This window comes from Pelodiscus sinensis, chromosome 15, assembly GCF_052426305.1.
Source record: "Pelodiscus sinensis isolate ZL-2025 chromosome 15, ASM5242630v1, whole genome shotgun sequence".
In the NCBI taxonomy this organism is placed as follows: Eukaryota; Metazoa; Chordata; order Testudines; family Trionychidae; genus Pelodiscus; species Pelodiscus sinensis.
The window spans coordinates 34968896-34987979 of NC_143066.1; the positions used below are offsets into that span (position 1 = coordinate 34968896).

Below are 19084 nucleotides of genomic sequence, written 5' to 3' on the forward strand. Positions count from 1 at the left end.
ATAAATTAACTGGTGTGAATGTGTAGCACCATAGGCAGTGAGTTATATGGGATCGTGGTACCCATGTTCCAGGAATATTCAGAGCTGGGGGCCCTGCTCCACCAATATTTGGAGCTGGGTCTCTCCCCCAGCCCTGGTTGGAGCGGGCCCTGGCCCTCCCCTGCTGGCCTCCCCGCCTGGCCCCAGAGCATCCCCTCCCTCCCCCCTCCAAGCCCCGGAGCGTCCCTGCCGGAATGAAAGCTGCGCATGCGCAGCGTGCTGAAACGCTGCGCAAGAGCTGACAGGGGAGACGCCCGGGCATGGCATGACGTCACGGCCTGGGACTTTAAAACTGCATGGCTCAGCTCCAGGCCCGGCAAGTGGTCTGGCGCCCCAGAAGCAACTGGGGCCCATTCACAGACTCCAGCACTGCAAACTGGAAATAAGAAGGTGGGGAGAGGAGGGGTGTGGTGGGGTAGGGTGGGGAGGGGGAAGAATAGAGGGAAGGGGCGGGAGAGGAAGGGGCTTGTGCTGAGGAGAGGGGGGCAGGTCAGGAGAAGAAAGGGGAAGGTACCAAGGGACATGGTGGAGGAGAGACAAATGCCAGGCGGCCAAGTGGAGACTGAGGAAAAGGGCAGGAGGGGAGGTGTCAGTGGGAGGGGGGACAGGGTGATGCTGGGAGAGGAGAGGGTAAGGTCATTGGGAGCTTGGGGGGGGGGAAGGGGGAGGTGCTGGGAGAAGGCTTGAAAGAAGGGGTGGGCATGAGGCAGGCGGGGATGGAGCAAGTCATGTGAGGGCACAGGGGCATGAGGGGAACAGGGGGCAGAGGTTAGTAAGGGAGTGGGTATCAGGGAAAGAGGGCAAAGGGGGCAGGGACAGTGAGGGAAGGGGGGGGCACCAGGAGGGTGCAGGGCTAAGGGAAGGTACAGGTGCCAGGGGATTCTGGGGGTGATGCAGAAGAGCAGACACCTGCAGGGGAGGCACCAGCACCAGAGGAGAGAGGCAGGGCAGGTGTGTAGAGGGAGGTTTTAGGAGAGGGGATAAAGATGGGTAGCTCACATGATCAGAGTGGGGCTACTAGAGGAGTGGGCACGGGGTGGGATGAAGGGCTGGTAGAGGGGGGCAGGTCTCAGGAGGGCTGAGGGCAGTGAGAAGAGCAGGAGTCCGAGTCAGGACAGCAGAGGAGGGTGAGGGGTTGGGGGCAGCAGGTACCAGGGGAGCTGATGGACCAAGGGGAGGAGACATGGCAGCAGAGGGAAAGGGTAGAGGTTTAGAAGATATTTATTAATAACTTGGGTGCCACAGTGGCACATCCAAACAAGACACACGAACTCAGTACTGGTGCACAACACAAAATGTATTTTGCTCATGGAAGGAAACTCTTAGAGGGAACACTTCCCCCAGCCTCTCTGCCCCCGAGTTAATGTCACACACAGTGGGTTAATGCAATTGCAGGATAGTTGCATGAGGGGAGTGTGGGGAAGGCCACACTAATCCCTATTTGTAGGAGGATGGTGGGAAAAGTCCTTAGAGAGGGGACTTTGCTTTTGGTCATGTGTCCATCAGAGAAAACGTTAAGAACATTCCCACTTCGTCACAACAGGTACAACAAAATATAATATCCATTTGATGCACAGTGGAATCCACAATGGGTTTGTTCCATATTCAAAAGAGTATTAATAACGTTGATATTCTTAGTTAAATATATTTTTCTTACGATAGTGATATTGTGCAATAGAGGGAGACTGTTAAAAGCTTAGGGTTTCCAGTCCATTTTTACATGATTTAATAAAATATATGTTGGCTTACGTGGTGTGGAGGAGGGACAGACTAGACTATTCTGGGCACCACCAAAAATTATACAAACCTGCCACCCGTGTAGCACTGCTCTCTACTGGATGGAATCAGAACTGTCCAGCTGTATGTCCTGGATCCAATGTAGCCCTTAGCCAAAAGGAACTCTCCTTTTAGCATGCATGGGTTAGCAATAGGTTTTAGCAGGATGATCTGAGTCCTGGGGACAGCACATACAGAAAAGCTTTTAGCATGTAGCATAGTGATAAACAAGAAGTGCTGGAGTTCCTGAGTCTATCCCAAAATGCTGTTTCCTTGTGTTGTAAGAAGCACATAAACTTACTGGTTCCATGTGACTGTTTTTCTCTGTGGGTTTTCCTTGTTCCTTTCCCAGGATAAGAAATATGCCAGTGACAAGTACAAAGACATCTACACGGAGCTGAGCATCGTGAAGGCCAAGGCAGACTGCGACATCAGCAGGTTGAAAGAGCAGCTAAAGGCAGCCACCGAAGCACTGGGCGAGAAATCCCCTGAGAATACCACTGTGTCGGGATATGGTCAGTTTCTCTGCTGTGCTGAGCAGCCTCATTCCCGCCCCCAGGGCATGCAGTGGGCAGTACCAGCTCTAGTGTGATAAAGGCCATGTCTCCACTGAGGCACCGGAGATCGATCTTCTGGTGTTCAATTTAGCAGGTCTAGTTAAGACCCGCTAAATCAAATGGTATGGGTGGCTCTGGTTGGTGCCAAGGGAAGCTGTCAGGAGTGTTTGCCAAGGGAAGCTGTCAGGAGTGTTTGCTCCCCACTGTGAAGATGGAGCCAAGCTGGGCTTAAGGTAAACGCACTCTAGCTATGTATTTTACATAGCTGGAGTTACGTACCTTAACCCGACCTTCCAGGGACAGTGTAGATCTAGAGGACTGAGGGCAGGGCATAGTAGGGTTGTACAGGAGCTCTGATGCAGCCACGGTGAGTTGGGAGATTCTAACACATGGAGCATTCCTCCGGCCTATCGCACCACTTAATATATTGGAGCAATATCAGAGAAGAATACGGCCCAGGTTGTGCATAAAGTGAAGCTGGAGCATGGGCTGCCTGGCCCAGGAGGTTGTTCATGAGGCTAAAAGCTGTTCAGCTCCAGATTATTTACTGGAATGTGGCCTAGGTTGGCCATGATAAGTTACCATCTAAAAGAGCTGTTGGGTGACCTGTCAGTGTTGACGTGGGGGCAGGATCCATGTCTAGTTCCTTAATAATAGGCAGGTCTCCCCACTGCAACCTCCTCCCTGTTCCTGACCTTCCCTGTTCCTGTCCCCTTGAAGAGAGGCCAAGGATTTAATGGGCCTCTCACCTCTAGTGGCCCTTCCTCCTTCTGGCTTAGGGATGGAAAGTTTCTCCCGGGTCTTTGGAAACCACCTTTGTCCCAGTCATTCAGGCTATGTCTACACTGCCTTTGGGGGGGGGGGCAAAAGATATGCAGATTGCGCACTCATTTGCATATCTTCTGCCGATCCTTTTTGCAGAAGAGGTTTTGCCACTAAAAAGTCCCGTGTAGACGGGGCCATTTGTTGGGGAAAAAAACCCTTTTTCGCAAGATCCTCTAAGCTTAATTTTTTGAGGAATAAGGGATCTTCCGCAAGTTTTTTTTTCCCAACAAATGGCCCTGTCTACACGGGGCTTTTTAGCAACAAAACCTCTTCTGCAAGAAGGATCTGCAAAAGATATGCAAATGAGAGCGCAATTTGCGTATCTTCTGCTGGGGGAAAAAAACAGCAGTGTACACATAGCCTCAGGGATGTTACTTTGCATTATGGGGGCCTCTTGCCTCATGCAGTAACTGGGTGAGGCCATGCTAAGCTTGTGCTGTCCCTGTGGCTCTGTAGGGCTATGGCTGCCCTCTGCTGAGTCAGCTCCACAGGATGAGCCTGAACCGCTCAACCTTTGCTCTCCCTTGGGATGGAGTCAGGACTCTGCAGCCGCAGGGCTGTAAGCAGAAGGCTCATGCTGTTCCCTTTGATCTCCGCAGACATCATGAAATCAAAAAGCAACCCCGACTTCTTGAAGAAAGACCGATCCAGTGTTAGCCGGCAACTAAGGAATATCAGGTCAAAGGTGAGTGTGTTTCTCTGCCCAGGTGACGCGAATGCTCCACGCAGCTCTATTGGGAATTGTAGAGGAGACTGCCAAGAGGAAACTGAGGCTGGTTGGCAGGGGGATGAGCCAGGAGGATTTTTTCCATCCCTACTGCTGGTCTTTGTGCTTGCATCAGCATGTAGTGCTGGAGGGAAAAATTGCCCTGCCTAGAGCAGTTGCTGAACTGGCCAGGCCCTTGGAAGTGGAGTCACATAGGTGGGGTGTCAAGACAGCCTCAGCCCCTCCTCACTCACAACATGATTGCAGGAGAGGGTTCATGATGGGGTTAACTGAGTTACCCAGAATATTATGGGATTGAGCCATGCTCTTTTTGCCTCCCCCCCTCTTTGGTGTTCAGTCAGAGGGAATCCCCCCATTCTGCTGTGATGCAGGGGAATAAAGCAGCGACTTCCCAGCCTGCAGTGCTTTGAGGAGTGCTTTGAGCACTGGTGCTCTCTGGCCCCCTGGCCTCTTCCTGAGGCCCTATGCTGCTGAAATCTAGGCGTGACACTGACCTCCACGGCTACTGGGGCTGCAATCGGAAACAGGGAGCTCACCCCAGTTCTCAGGCGTTTCCCAGGAGGGTCCTTTCTGGCATTTGCTCCCCACTTTTGTGTTGAGGTTTGGTTTAAGTGTGCCTGGTACTATTGTGATGGGCATCTCAGGGGTAATACAGTGTAATTCACTGCAGCCTTTTTGGGCTGTACCTGGAGCGAGGCTACATTTAACCTGTCATTTTCTTTTACCTGGGGAGGCTGGGGCTGATGGCCCGGTGGTTCTCAGGGCTTTACAGCCTGGCTGTGCTGTACTTGCTGCATGTCCCAAATCCCATTGTAGCTGTGTGTGGCCTGCCAGCTGAGGGCTTTAATCCTCTTCATGGCACCACAAGCACCCCACTTGAATGGGAAGGGCGAATGGAGAAGTTCCCAAGTGGAGTGTCCCAGGCTCTCTCTCACAAGATCTCTCCGCTTAGATAAGACTGGCCTCCCCTCTCCCCACTGATACTGAGCATCTTGTGCTGATGAAACTGGGCTGCTGTAGCAGAGTGAGAAGAATTCTAGCTCCATCCTCTCCCAACACAGTGGAGCAAAGAGACACTGGCCAAGCTCTGACCATGGCTTCCATTTCAACCGGTGGTGATTAAGCTGCTGGAGCCTAGTGCCCGGGTGCCCCCAGTGTGTACACTGCACAGGTTTGCACCTGCACAGTCCTGTGCTTGTGCATACAGGCCCAGTTTGTGTGCACAGATCTCCCTCGTGTGCAGCTAGTACCTGTGCATATCAAAGGGTGCAGCTGAGGTGCTGGTTTGCAAATGGTCTCTACGTTTCCCTTCCCCACTTCACCTCAGCTGCTTATTTTGTCATCCCCTCTGTGTCTGTGTTTATTTGGGATGGAGGATACAGCCGGACAGATGGGCATGCTGTCTGCTTGTTCAGCTAAGGAGGGGTGCCGGGGCTGTGGCTACGTCAATGCAATTAGGATTTATGTGCTTCTTGTTTTCTGTTTTTTCTTCTTTATTTTGCTTTTTCCTTTGACAGTCCGTTATTGAGCAGGTCTCATGGGATAACTGAAATGAACCAGAGTCCAGGTTCCCTGTCACGTAGGTAACCAAACCAGCACCCACCAAATGATACAGCTCTCGAAGGGGACAGCCCACTTTGCATGCCCTGCTCACTCCTCCATGACAAACGAGCCTTCTCTTACTCACTGATTTGAAATTGATCCCTGGGGTGGGGAGCAGATTACCCTACAATGAAATCAGTTTGGTCCTTCCCTGGGGAATTTGGTTTTCTCACCTAACCTTCTCCCACCCCCACCAGCACAGAAATCCATCACTGGGCAGGTGTGCGCACCTCTTGGGCACATTCCCCCCCACTGGCTGTGTCGGGTTGGGACACCGAGTGTGCATGCTGAATGACTGTGCATGCCTCACACTAAACTCACTTCAACATGCAGCCCTTGCAGAGAAAGGGAACCTCGGTTTTGGTAGTCAGGTTGGGGCTGGGCGACACCTAGGAACTCTCCCTTAGCGCTGAAGAGCGGTTAGAAGTGACTGGAGAAGGCCCCTGCAGCTACATTGAATCTCCCACCAAGATGGCAGCATGGAGCAGCTGCTCCAACTCTCCATTGCAAAGGGAGTGTCCTGGACTGAGATGATCAGTTCCTGAGCACAGGCATTTCCTCTGGTGGAGCATCCTCCAGCAATGCCCTGTCTACCCAGTGGTTGTGTTGCAACAATTCGTCACCTCTTTTAACAACTGCTCTGTCGGACACAGCCTGGTGGCTTCCAAGCACGTCTGGTAGGAGGAAGCAGCTAATGAAAGGGGGCAGTTCCAATAACAGGGATGTCATGGGTAACCAGCAGCAACAGGAAGGTTTGCAGCATGTGGCCAGGGATCTGAGAATGGGATAATCCTAAGGGGGAAATGGGATTGGTTTCCAGTGGGGCTAAAGCAGGGGTGAGGGAAGGGGTCTCCACCGGCTGGATTCGTTCCGCCAAGCAGATCGATCCAGCCTAGGAAGGTCCTGCCGCTCCCCCACCCTCAGGCCAATCAGGGCCTAGGGACAGGGGAGCGCGCAGCACTGTGTCAGCCCTGGCGGTTGACTCTAAGCACCGCGCGCCAGAGGGCAGGGAGCAAGAGACTTAGAAGGGAGCGGTTCCCTTGCAGTACAAGGGCAGGGTGGGAGGAGACTTTGTGTGTTTCCCCCTGCTCCTGATTGACCTGGGGGTGGGGAGAGCATGTGAAGTCTCCGCCCACCCTGCAAGGGGCTGGGCACTTAGTCAGCTGCCAGCTGCTGCTCAGCTGGTGGGTGACTCTTAAGTGTGGTGCTTCCTTGCAGGGCATGGGCAGACTTCGTGTTCTCCCTCTCCTCTCCCGCCACCTCCAGCCCCTGATTAACCTGGGGGCAAGGAGGGGGAGCATGCAAAGTCTCCTCTCACTGCCAGGGATGCAGGTGCCTAGAAGGAACTGCCAGTTTTTCAGAACAGCTGGCAGCTCTCTCAGGGAAGGGCAGAGGCTAAGACTCCACATGCTCCCCCACTTCAGACCAATCAGGGGCTGTGGGCGGGGAAGCACAGCAGTGTCTTGGCCCTGCCCCTTCTTCCTGAAGTCATGCGCCTTCTGGGGCAGCCTGTGGCCACTTCAAAAATTTCTAAAGTGTCCTCCTGCCCCCGGTCAAAAATACCCACCCTCGGTTAGGGGGGAGAGGATTTGAAAGGCATCAAGGCATCCATTGGGCAAATTTGGGGCATGTGTGTCACAAACTGAACTCTGCACTATGGTATCAGGATAAGTGATCTAAGTGAGGGGCTTGCTTGGCTTCCTACTCTTGGCAGTATAGTCTAATGCATTATGGTGTCGTGATCTATAAAGAGATGGGAGAATTCAAAGGTCCAGGTTGGATTTAAAGTGACTCTACATTTGAATAGGATCGATACTGTATTTGACCTATCTTCTCATGCGCCAAGTCCTGTGAAGTTAATCCTGAAGTTTGAGAGTTTCTCATCTGTCATCCAAAAAGAGAGAACACACTATTTGAAGTAGAGTGTAAAAATCCCAGTGCCTGTTCTCCCCCAATAACAGATTGCATTTCTCTGAGCCTGAGAAGTGAAACCCAACAGGTCATTTTACAAACCCCTGTAGATGGTAGTTGTGTTTCTAGCAATGCAGGGGGAGTGCTTTAGAAATACAGTGGTCACTTCACAGTATCACAACCATTCTATGCACACTGGTTTTGCAACCTCAACTTCCCCTACTAGCTCCTTGCTAATCCAAACTTGGCCTTGCGGCCTATAAGACCGAAGTGTCCTTTAGTTTTCTGATACGGTTCTCAAAGCACAGTCTGTGAACCACTAGTGGTCTGTGGCTGCTTTGCAGGTGGGCAGTGGCTTGAGGCTCTCCCTCCCGCCAAGGCTGAAGTGCCAGTGCTGGTTTCCCGCTACAGGGAGGGAGCCCCAAGCCTCACGGACTGGATCTGGTTCACAGGGGAAGCAAGGGGCTCTGCGTGCAGCTATTCCCCTTCCCCACGGCTGGGAGAATGGCAGCATAGGGAAGCACAGCTTGGAGACTTTCCCTGCTGCTTCCATTGGCCTGATTCATAGCCAATGGGAATAGCAGGAGGTAGTGCCTCGGACACTGTGCCTGGGCACGTGAAGCCATTTAAGCACCCCCCCCCCCCATCCCTCTCATGCGCAGACCCCACTCCTACTCCCTGCTTCCTGGCCAGACACCCTCAACCCACTCCTGCAGGCTCCTGGGCAAAGGGGGGTGGGCAGTTGCTCTGCATGCCTGGAAGAGGCAGAGCCAAGGGCAGTCGGTCCTTAGTGCCACCCAGACCATGGTGCTGGGCCCCCCAGCCCTCAAAGCCATGCAAAGTAGCACTCCTGTTCCTGCAGCAATTCAAAGGAGCTCCGGCCCCTTTGAATGGCCCAGCCCCAGAGCAATTTTGTCCCTTCCTGCCCAGATCTGCACCACCACCCCCTCCTGCACCCATTTTGTCATCATGGGTGGTTGGCTGGTGGTCCGCGGAAAGGTCTGCATTGAGCAGGGTGGGCAGTGGGCCAAAAAGTTTGAGAAACACTGACTTAAAAGAAAATGGGGAACATTGCACACAACTCTGCCAGGGTCTGTGTGTTGTAGAGCTGCCATGAGTTGATTTGTAGAGCAGATATCCAGAGGCTGGTGTTACTGTACAGTGGACACAGTGAGCTGCCTCTCAGATGACTTTGCTGCCTGCAAATGGGCAAATGCTTTGGCAGATTGGCTGCCTGTATTTGATCAGCTGAGCACATCCCAAGATGGAAGCAGGTTTTAGCTTCTGCATCTATGTGGTGAACAGACTTTGCATGCTTGATCCTGGGAAAGCAGTCTGCTAAGGTGGAGTATCCCCCAGCCCCCATCCACCCTAAGCCTTAAGATGGGACAGGGTGCGCCTGTGGCCTTGTCGTAGTGTCTGTGGTCAAGTTTGTTGAGCCCCTGGGTAAATCCATCTGTCCCAAATGCAGGAACATGAGGATTCCACCATATGATAGGGGCGGGGATAAGCAATAAATCAAGCAGTTCCTTACATCCTTCTCCCCCTCCCCCCACCCCGACTCGTGTGGGCTGGAGAGAGTTCCAATATCTGACTCCCAAATGGCAGTGCTAGTGAGGGCTAGATGGATGGACGTTTCAGTCTTGCTGCGTCACTTCGGAAGACATGGGTGTAAAATCTGGACCGGGTCATGAGATTGGTTCCCTGCTGGAAACTATAGGAAACGCATCATGAGAGCCACAGTATAGCTCGGGCTTAGTTGGCAAGGCTTGCTTGGGAAGGCCCCCAGCCTAGGTTAACTGAGGGTAGAGTGAGATGGTCCACATAGCCCTGAGCAATAAAGCTTGGGACATATTTGGAGCCATGACCATCCAAAGTGGACTCCTAATGAGCCCCAAATTGATCTTCGTCACACAGGACTGGAACCGGGGTGCAGGTCCCTCTTAACATGGTAGTAATTGCTGTCAGCAGAACCAAGGTGTGCTGCTTTGGCTCTTCTGAAAGCCCAAGGTCCATTGGTAAAACTGCCCTGTAGCTCTGTATACTGCAAGCCACAGGGATTGTTGTCAGAGTCAAGCTAATCATGCTTGTGATCTCATGCGCGTCATTTGTCTCTGAAGTTTTGTGTCACAGTTAATTTCCAATCTCGCGTGCTTGGTGTGATTCACCAGTAACAACATTCCATAATGGTCTGTTCCCTCCAGCATGTTCCACTAATCTCTCCCCTTCAGGGAGGCATTTCCTCCCCTACCCACATTTCCTTTGCCTGAGCATCTGCCCCATCCCCCTGTTGGCTGCTGTCACCTACTCCTGCAGTCCTGTTTGACACTGTCCCTGTCTTCTCTCCCAGAGTCTGAAGGAAGGCCTGACCGTGCAAGAACGCTTGAAACTCTTTGAATCCAGGGACTTGAAGAAAGACTAGTTCTCCCCTTCAGCTTGAACACACGCACCTCCCAGCTTGCGATCGCACAGCCTGAGCACCGCCTGTTCCTAGTTCCTTATGATCCTCGCTGTTCGTCTCCATGCTCCCAGACTAAGTGTGACTGGCAGGTCTTCCTGCCCCTGCCACCTTGACTCCACAGCTCCTTTGTCCGCATCGTGAGATGCTTCAGCGACTCTGCGAGGGAGAGGAAGGATGGAGTTCTACCCTCTCTGGCTCCTTCTTTCACTGTAAACCGTTACACTAAGTGTCAGTATTAAGGCTCAGCTGCCTATTGATAAGCTAGCTCTGTCATACCAACTGCTTTGGTTTAAAAACGGCCTAGCTGGTGCAGGCCAGACCTAGCTCTGCTGTTGTCGAGTGGCCTGGTGCTAAGTCATACACCATGAGCCAGTCCTCTGAGCGTGAATTCCTTGCTCCTGCAGGGAAGAGCTTGTGGTCAAAACATCAGGAAAGGCAAGTCAGTTTGTGTCGTAAAGCAGCCCCATCCATCAGGCACGTGCTTGGGTCACCGCACCAACAACCCGACAGCTGCCAGAGAAAAATGAGGGGAGTCTGCTGTGAGGGTGGCTAGGGTTCTTGCTTTCAGTCTGTTACAGCCAGAGGAGATTTAAAAAATATCCACCCCTAAGACCCATATCTCCCCTCCCCCACACACACACCCTTTCCTCTCGTCCTATCATACCTGTGCCGTGAGTGATATGCTTCCATGGACTGGACTGCAGGGCTTGTCTGCTCAAATTCAGCCACACTCTGCTGCTTCCCATCAACTGCTGTGTGTGAGAATGCTTCCCTTTCCCCAGTCTGAGGACAGATACTGAGTGGAAGACAGAGCCCACGCTGGCTGGGAATATACAGTTCAAAGGCTGCTCCCTTTTCATCAGCTCCCTGAATGCAGCTGATCTGACCAGCCCAGCCCACAACTCCGAGGTCCATACCCTTATCTATGGCTACATTTTACTTTTAGCTCCTCTCCACACTAAGAGCTTCCGAACTCCTCTGCTCTCCAGACCATCCATATTGCTGCTACCCGGGACATCTTCCTGCCTGCTCCTACCTCCAGAATGAGGATCACATTTAAAAGCTGGTTTAGCAGCACTGCCAGCACGAAGCCAGTGGTGTGAAGAAAAAAGTGAGGGGGAGGGAAGGGATTGAGGGAGCCCAGCAGTGGTGGTGCAGCATTGTACTAGTGTGGCAGGGCCGAGGGGAGATGGAATCTCTCAGCTCTCCAGTGGCCATGCTGGCAACAGCATCCATGTAATCTCTTCTCTATGCAGCGCCTTGGTTCTGTGCCCTGCGTGACTAATTGACAAGACAACTCCTGCCTCAAATCTGAAACTAGGGCCTGTTCCAACACAAGTGGTTTCTATCCTAGCATGGCTACATAGCGTGGACAGGCCTAAATCACATTGGACAATGCCCTTGACTCTTTAGGGAGCTAGGCTACTGCCTCTCTCCAATCATGTCTACTCTCAGTTCCTCGCTAGCTGTATTTGGTTGGCCAGGTTGGTTAAGGGAAAAAACTCCTTGAGAGCCCTGCGCAGCACTTCGCTGAAAGCCTCTGCCCCAGGAATGCTCTGTGTAGTCTGGAAAGCTTTGTTTACAAAGGGCCATTGGGAGCTCTCTTGTGCAGCTCAGCAGCCATGCCTGACCCTGGCAGCATGCAAGGCCAATTGGTGAGTTTCCAGCCAGCTTTGATAGTGATTGGACTATCCAAAAACCACACCTCACTTTTCTTTGTGACTCTGGAACCATTGGCTAAAATGGGTTTGAAACTCATTTCCAGTCTTTCCCATCAGCCACTCATGTTGCCGTTGGTAGGTCTCTTGGCCGTCAGTAGGCCTTCAGCATTCTTGTTGAGAAGAGTTGCTTGCATATCCCACAGATACCTGGAAAGCACAGTGAATTCTCAGTGGTTGCCTGGGCACTGGTTAAATAAGTCCACTTCTCTGTCTCCCTCTGGCCTCTGGGCTTCTTGCTCCCAGTGAACTCGTTGTAGCAGCTGTGTTCACCTCTTTTGGTTATGAACAGTTACTTTAAGGGGGAGAAATGAAGGCTTCCCAGCTTGTTTCCATGTAGAGTTGCTGAGCTCATTATCCCAGCGCTGGCCTCAGAATCCATCCAGGGCTGCACTGCTCACATTACTCTAGTGGTTCTCTTGGTGATGCTAATGGGTCCCTCCAACAGCCCTGACATGGGGCCTGCCTTCCAGTCAAGGAGGACTAGATATGACTCTCCCACAGTGGTTTTTAATCAGCCAGAGGGGACACTGTTTAGTCACAGGAGGCATGCCCTCCCTGGCCCCAAATTCTCACCCACTCTGCATGGCCTGAGCATGCAGCTCAGTTAGTCTGCACATTCTGTTCCTGAAAGATGATAAACTGCCCGATTCAGCTCACACTTATCCCTGGGGCTCCGTCAGCTTCAGGGTTTCTCATTCTCATCCTTGTAAGATCAAAGCCAGGCCCAGGTTGCACATGATGCCACGCTCTGATGGAGGTGGAGGAAGGTTTCCCATAGGAAAATGTAGCTCCCACCGGTCTATAAAGCAGCCAGGGGCAGTATAGCCTTTGGGCCGAACTCAAGCCCCATAGGCTGTGAGGAGATGTGCCTTGCAGTCTAGTGGGGATGTTGGTGCTGTGATTGTATCTGACTGTAGAGGTGGGTTTGCTTACTGGTGTGATCCATATATCATGTATGTACCTTCACATACTGAAGAGGTCACCTAGGAGAGCCAACTTGCTCTATTTCTGACCTTTCCTGGTCCTCTCGAACAACCACCAAAAGAAAACATCCCTTTGTTCTTATCGCAGCCTGGTTGGGAGTGGAGGGTGTCGGCTTCCCAACCCTGAGTTCTCCCCTCAGATGGTAGAAACTGGGGAACACAGGCACAGATAGCGTGAAGTCCTTCAGTGCTGGGATTTCTCCTCCTTCACTTCACGTGAATCGACTGAAACGAGACATTTCCAAGGGGAACACAAGCTGGGCTGTGTCCTCCTAGAGCCCCATGAGGGCTTCTTACAGTTGAGCCATCTGAATAAGGTATGCTTTCTTTTCCTGTTGGAAAAGCCATTGCCCCCCACGCACACCCACCCCTCTGGGATCTGAGCTGCTTTGATACTCAATGAACAAATTATGGCTGCTGTGTTCACTTCTTTTGGTTACGATGGGTTACTGTAGGGGTGAGAAATGAAGGTTGCACAGCTTTTCTCCATGTAGAATTGCATGCCGGTGGGATGGAGGTGACAGGATGGTGCTAGACATAGCCATGGCCTGGTGCTCTTTGTGGTACAGCTTTATTGCACTGAGCCTCAAGGGGATCCTGATAGAGATGGTGCCAGGGGGTTGGAGCCATCTTTTTCTATGCTGTTCACTTCCCTACTCCAGCCACTTTTCTCTTGAGGGTCCAGCCTTTTTGCTTGGAACAAGTACTCTCAATTTTTTTTTTTTTTACCTCTGCATCTGTCAAGATCCTGATTTCATGCTAGAAAAGGATCATTAGAGGAGGAAGTGTCCAGTGTCACCACACAGCTGTAGATACCATTAGGTTGCTGCTACAATGGCATGATGTGGTGCAGAGCTGGCTTGAAGGAAGGGTTGCAGCATGCTGATGGACAGCTTGGTAGTGTTTTGAACCATGCATATTGAGCTGGGTGTTCTAGTAGAGGTGGAGAAGGAACACTAGTTGAAATGAGGGCTATTTTTTCCATCTTTTAATCCAGCCAGTGTACATGGGTGAGGACATGAGGAAAGGCACTGTGGTATGTTTGCAAAGTGGGAGCACTTAGTATAAAAGGAGAGCAGGGAGAGAAGCATGTAAATCAGTGGAATAGCAAGCCATATGAGGTGGTCTTGAAATGGCAGATCCAGTGGTTACTCTGAACTGTTTTCTGTTTGTGCTCTGATCCCATAATTATCCTATAAAGATGCTACCTGGGGCAGTGGGGAGGGGGAAGGAGGTGGTTCAGGTTTGTCTTCTGCAATACCGACTCCCAAAGACTGGGGCTAAGGACACCGCTTAGACAGAGAATCTTAGATTTGATGCATTTCTTAGACCATTATCCTTTCTCATGTGTACATACCCCAAGCAAAAAACTAATTAGGGAAGCTTTGAGTAGCTTATGTCAGTTTCTTCCCTTGAGGAGTGCACAGTTCTGAGAAAATCCTGGGACCTGGATATGATGGATGAAACACTTACAGTAATAGGCTTAAGCAAGATGTTTGTTCAGGTTAGCTGGGATTCTTTTTCTTTAAGGCTCGTATCTATTACTGCAAACACTAATCATCCTGTGACCTCCATCTTATTGAATCAGTGGATCTGCTTGAAAGGATTTGCTTCCAGGTGTGCCAGAAATAAAGGATAAGCAGAATCTGAACTCGTGGGAGTGGATCTGTCAGTAAAGGATTGGTACTGGGGCATCTTCAGATAATGCCTCCTGGCCCCCCCTTTCTGGACCTTCATACTACCCTTAAAAGCTAACTAGACATTCAGTTTTACAGGATGAACTAGAGCCAGAGGTACCAGCTGTAGCCAAAACAAAATTCCAGTGTTACAGGTTGCTCTGGAGAGGACATACACACCTTGTATAGAGGGGTGATGATTAGAACCATCCTTTGGTAAATATTTGTAAAGCTTCTATGAATTTCTAACAGGCCAAAGAGGTATTGTTTTGCTGAACTTGCTCTCAAATTATTTAACACTTAAACAAATGGTCTTGTACAAATGTGGTGGTGGTATAGTCTCTCTCTCTCTCTCTCTCTCTCTCACCAAGAGTGGGTGAGTTCTGAAACGGCTATCTCCAGAGAAGGACGAAGGCTTTGTTTTTATTGTTTCTCTGCTGTGTGGGGGGTTTGCTCTTTAAAGTCAGGTGTTCGAGGGGGCATCAGAGCAGCCTGCTCTGTGCAGTTTTTCCATCCATTCAGACTGCAGTACTCTCAGCTGGAATGATTCAAATACATCCACATTGCAATAACTGAGATTTCCAGAGGTCATGAACAAAAACCGTGGTGCAAGCATGCCTTTCTGCTCTGATGTGCTAGCATAGGCCTCATTGCAGTTTCTTCCCTTCCTATAGTTTTGATGGGCACCTACTTGAACTGTCAGGGGCCCTCCTCCAAGCATTAGGCAGCATGTTCACCTCCACTCAACCCCCCAAGTAAGCACAGATCTACCTTCAAATGCACAGATTAAAAAATCGCAGAAGTCTTAGCTGAGTACAAGGTTCTGTGTTTCACTTCAGTTTTGCCTTCTGCTGCAGGTTTCATCTTTCTCCATGAGGCTAAAAATCAGTTCAGTCTGACACACACTGATGAGGGTGAGGGACATAGTAAGAGAAACCTCCCCCACAACTCTTTGCCCAAGACTGATTCAATCTGCATCTTCCAATATGTGAAAGACACAAAGCAGAGTATTTTGCAAGTCACTTTTCCCCTGGTTATGTTCCAGGTATCCTCCATACATGACAGAGCAAATTGGCATAGTAGCTGTCATGCTTGCAGTGCTCCTAAAGGACACAATATATAGTGTGTGGAAAAATATATATTTGCAAGCAACTGCATTTTACACAGTCCTACACTATGAAAAGTACCAGAATGTGAGGTCTAGTAAAACCAAGTTCTAAAGAGCTGTAGAAATGTATGCGCCTTCTAATTGCTTCCAAAGTTTTGTCTTTTGTGGAGAAATTTTCTGGCATTTTTTTTCTTCTGGAAACAATTAGATTGTGATTTTTCCCTCCCCCCCCATCCATCTAAGAGAGGGAGCAATTTTTTCCCATTTGCTTCAAAAGCAGAATTTGTGCTGATGTGCAAAACACAACAAGGCTATTTTTCTGTAACAAGTTGAATGGAGTGCATTTAAGCAGTCCTAAGCATTGTAAAATGTGTCACTTTTGTAATGATTATATACTTGATTGGAATTCCACTAGACCTTTGCATTTTTGTGATTCATATACAGTACTTAGTTTGTTGTGAACACTTAAGCACATGCACGCTCAGTGTAGCTTGCCTTTACTTTGTAATTTTTTCCATTTTTTAAAAAAAGCTTTGTTATTCTCTTTAAAATAATTTAAAACCTGTATAGTATTCAAAGCACGCAATGTAAATATTTATTACTCAGAAGTTAGCGGAGGGTTTTTGTGTGTGTGACTAAGTTGTTTTTGTTTTTTAAAATCTTGTTCTAATTCAGATGTCCCTTTTGGGGTTGGAAGAGATTTGAGTGTAAAATGTTGAACCTATCCTGTGTCCTCTGATTAGAATGTTTTTTGATGACTGTTATAAATATATTTTAAAATTCTGACCTGTACCTTTAGAGCTTTGAAGATACTTGTCCAAAGAATGTGTCCAGTCTGTTTGAAAACTGTAACTCTAAAGCGCTATAAATTGTTTTTTCCATTGAGAAGTCAGTAATCTTGTATTTGATAGTGGCATTAACACCCTGTGAATGTGCAAAATTGCTATCTATATATAAAGTAGTAACTACTGTGTGACTAGAGCACACACAGATATCCTTGCACGGTAACTTAGGACTGTTGCAGTGAGTGAACTAAGGTTCCAGGATCTTAGGGCCTAGTGTATAATTGTGTAACTCACTTATGCATCAGCATTGAAGCTACTCTGTAAGGCTACATGAAATTTACAAGGGAACTATCTCCTAGCTGTGTAGTTACATATTGTACAACAGCATGGAAGTTTACTGTAACTTACAATGATATGTAAGTAACTGTTTAAAATATAACTTTCAATACATTGTAGTTACTACTGAGTTGCACTTATGTGATCCCTACCACTGTAATACAGAGCATTTCTTAGAAGTGACTGCAGAAATATTTTTGCATAACTGGGGAAGGACACTGAATAGTAATGGGGGCTGAAAACAAAGCTGCCAAGTTCTAGTGGTTTAACCTGCCTCAGCCTGCACTTTGAGACTACTAGAGAACAAGGGGGCAGGAGGCATTGGCAGAAACCTGATTAGCCTTTAAGTTGGTACCAACACTACCCACTGATGTATTAATTTAGTGCAATTATTTCCTCACCCTTCCTGTCTACCCTGCACCAGGATAGTGTGCTGAATGGGGTATCTACACTGACTCCTTGTTCTAACAGAGAGCAGAGTGTGTTGTAAAATAGTAAAGACTTTGATTTGTAGCAAATAGATGAGGCTTCTTAGTCTTTGATCCGTAGTCATTCTTTTGTGATCTGGTGTTTCAGGCTGACCTGAGATTTTAAACGGGGGGAAGGAAGTATGTGTTTGGGCAGTAACTCTGAAGTGGCAATAGATACCCAACCTAATCAGATAGCTTTGTTCTGTCTTGTGCATACCTTCAATCAGCAGTCCTGATCAAGGGAGATCAGTTCCTGCGTGAAAGTTCCTGAGTGAAATGTATGTCCCCTTCACTACCAGCTTTGGGGCAAGAATGTCAGTCCCTGGTGGAGACAAACAGAAATCATGATTTGTTGTAATTTATGGTGAACATCCACCAGTCAATCACATCTCCAATTCCTGTGATGATGCAGAACAGAAAGTCACCTATCCAACCTGCAACCCAGCTGTGTGGTGTTAAAAGCAGCAGATCAAACCTCAGAGTGTGTAACTTACTTCCTGGGTTGCTATTGTAGTGGTGAAAGACTTGTGGAACAGCTTCTTAGCACAAAACAGGGGTAGTGACCATGGAGAAGTGGCAGCTGAGATCTAAAAACCGAAACCATCAGGCTGTAGGCCTGAACAGTATGCCTAAGGGGAGGATTCCACAAGAATCACCCAGCAACAGTGCTGTGTCAGACCTGATCCATTTCTTCTTGCAAAGGTGAATGCACATGTATTTCAGGCCCCTGCAATACTGAGTATGAGTGGAATCATCTTTTCTCTCTTCCCCTTATTTCAGTGCTTTTTTAAAAAAAGTCACTGTTCTTGATTAACTGTTCACTGTAATAGAAGCATCACTTTTGTCACATTATTTATTCCTTACAATTCCTGTGAGACATGCTAGGTTCCCATGGATGTAGCTGACCATTATTATGTTGTAAATATAATTACCTAACTTTACATAAACTATATCATAATAAACTATTTTTGCACCACCCTTTACATGCTGTGTAGTGAGGTGCTTGTTTAAACAAGGCGGAAAGGAAATGCAGGCTTTCGAGTTAGCCACTTACTGTGCTCCTACCGCATTTTCATTGACACATTACTGTTCAAAGCACTGTGATGCTAATAGTCCTGACTGTTGCAGTGGATGCCCTCCCTGCTCTCATCAAGCTGGCACAGCAGGAATAGCAGGGGCAGATTCCTTCCAGACCTCTGTGAGTACTCTAGTGTGCTTTAAAGGGACCGGGGTTATATGTCTGCCTTTACCGGTTGGGGCCTTTGGCCACAAGGAACAAGTGAGGATTTTGTAAGGTCAAGTCTATAGGGTGCTCCTTACGCTACTAGGCTATGTCTAGACTGGCATGATTTTGCGGAAATACTTTTAACGGAAACATTTTGCCGTTAAAAGTATTTCCGCAAAAGAGCGTCTAGATTGGCAAGGATGCTTTTGCACAAAAAAGCTCCGATGGCTATTTTAGCCATCGGGCTTTCTTGCGCAAAAAATTAAGGTGCCTGTCTACACTGGCCCTCTTGCGCAAGAGGGCTTATCCCTGAGCAGGAGTGTGAAAGTATTTGCGCAAGAAGCACTGATTTTGTACATTAAAGTCAGTGCTCTTGCACAAATTCAAGTGGCCAGTGTAGACAGTTGACAAGTTTTTGCGCAAAAACGGCCGCTTTTGTGCAAAGTCTTGCCAGTCTAGACACACCTCTACAGATGAAGAGCATGTAACTGCCCTAAAAAAAAGTTGAGCTATCCTGTTCCTCAGCAGACAGTTTGGAGAATTCAGCAAAATCAGACAAAGTGGGGGGTTAATAGGATTAATCACTCTTGATTATCATAGGACATTGGCACCACACTTGTGGGACTTTCACTACACCAGTTTTACACAGATTAAGCCATTTTAACTGACATGGGGAAAACAACAACCCTGTATCAAAATTCACTCACTGCGCCCCAAACTAAACCAACCTTGCAGCATTGAGGGCAAGACTAATTTAACAGAATATTCAAAATAGAGGGACGTGTTATAAAAATGAGTGACTGCTGATTCATAGCTATTACACTCTATTCTGAAAATTCTGCCTTCTGTTAATTACTGGCACTGTAGTAGAGCTTAAGCCCA

The 19084-nt window shown here is 48.9% G+C and overlaps 1 protein-coding gene across 14 annotated transcripts in view; it reads left to right on the top strand.

The window, feature by feature from the left end:
- MPRIP (myosin phosphatase Rho interacting protein) overlaps positions 1-16626 on the top strand; it is a 191631-nt gene extending 175005 nt beyond the window's left edge. For 11 of the 14 annotated variants that reach the window (XM_089769308.1, XM_075899715.2, XM_075899716.2 and 8 more), the window contains 3 exons: positions 2168-2330; positions 3797-3882; positions 9788-16626. In XM_089769308.1, coding sequence (XP_089625434.1) covers positions 2168-2330; positions 3797-3882; positions 9788-9859 — 321 coding nt within the window. In that variant the 3' untranslated portion in view covers positions 9860-16626. Of the gene's footprint in view, positions 1-2167; positions 2331-3796; positions 3883-5441; positions 5508-9787 lie in introns of all 14 variants that reach the window. The other 3 variants (XM_089769309.1, XM_075899728.2, XM_089769310.1) reach the window with 2 other exon arrangements.
- Positions 16627-19084: the final 2458 nt, after the last annotated feature.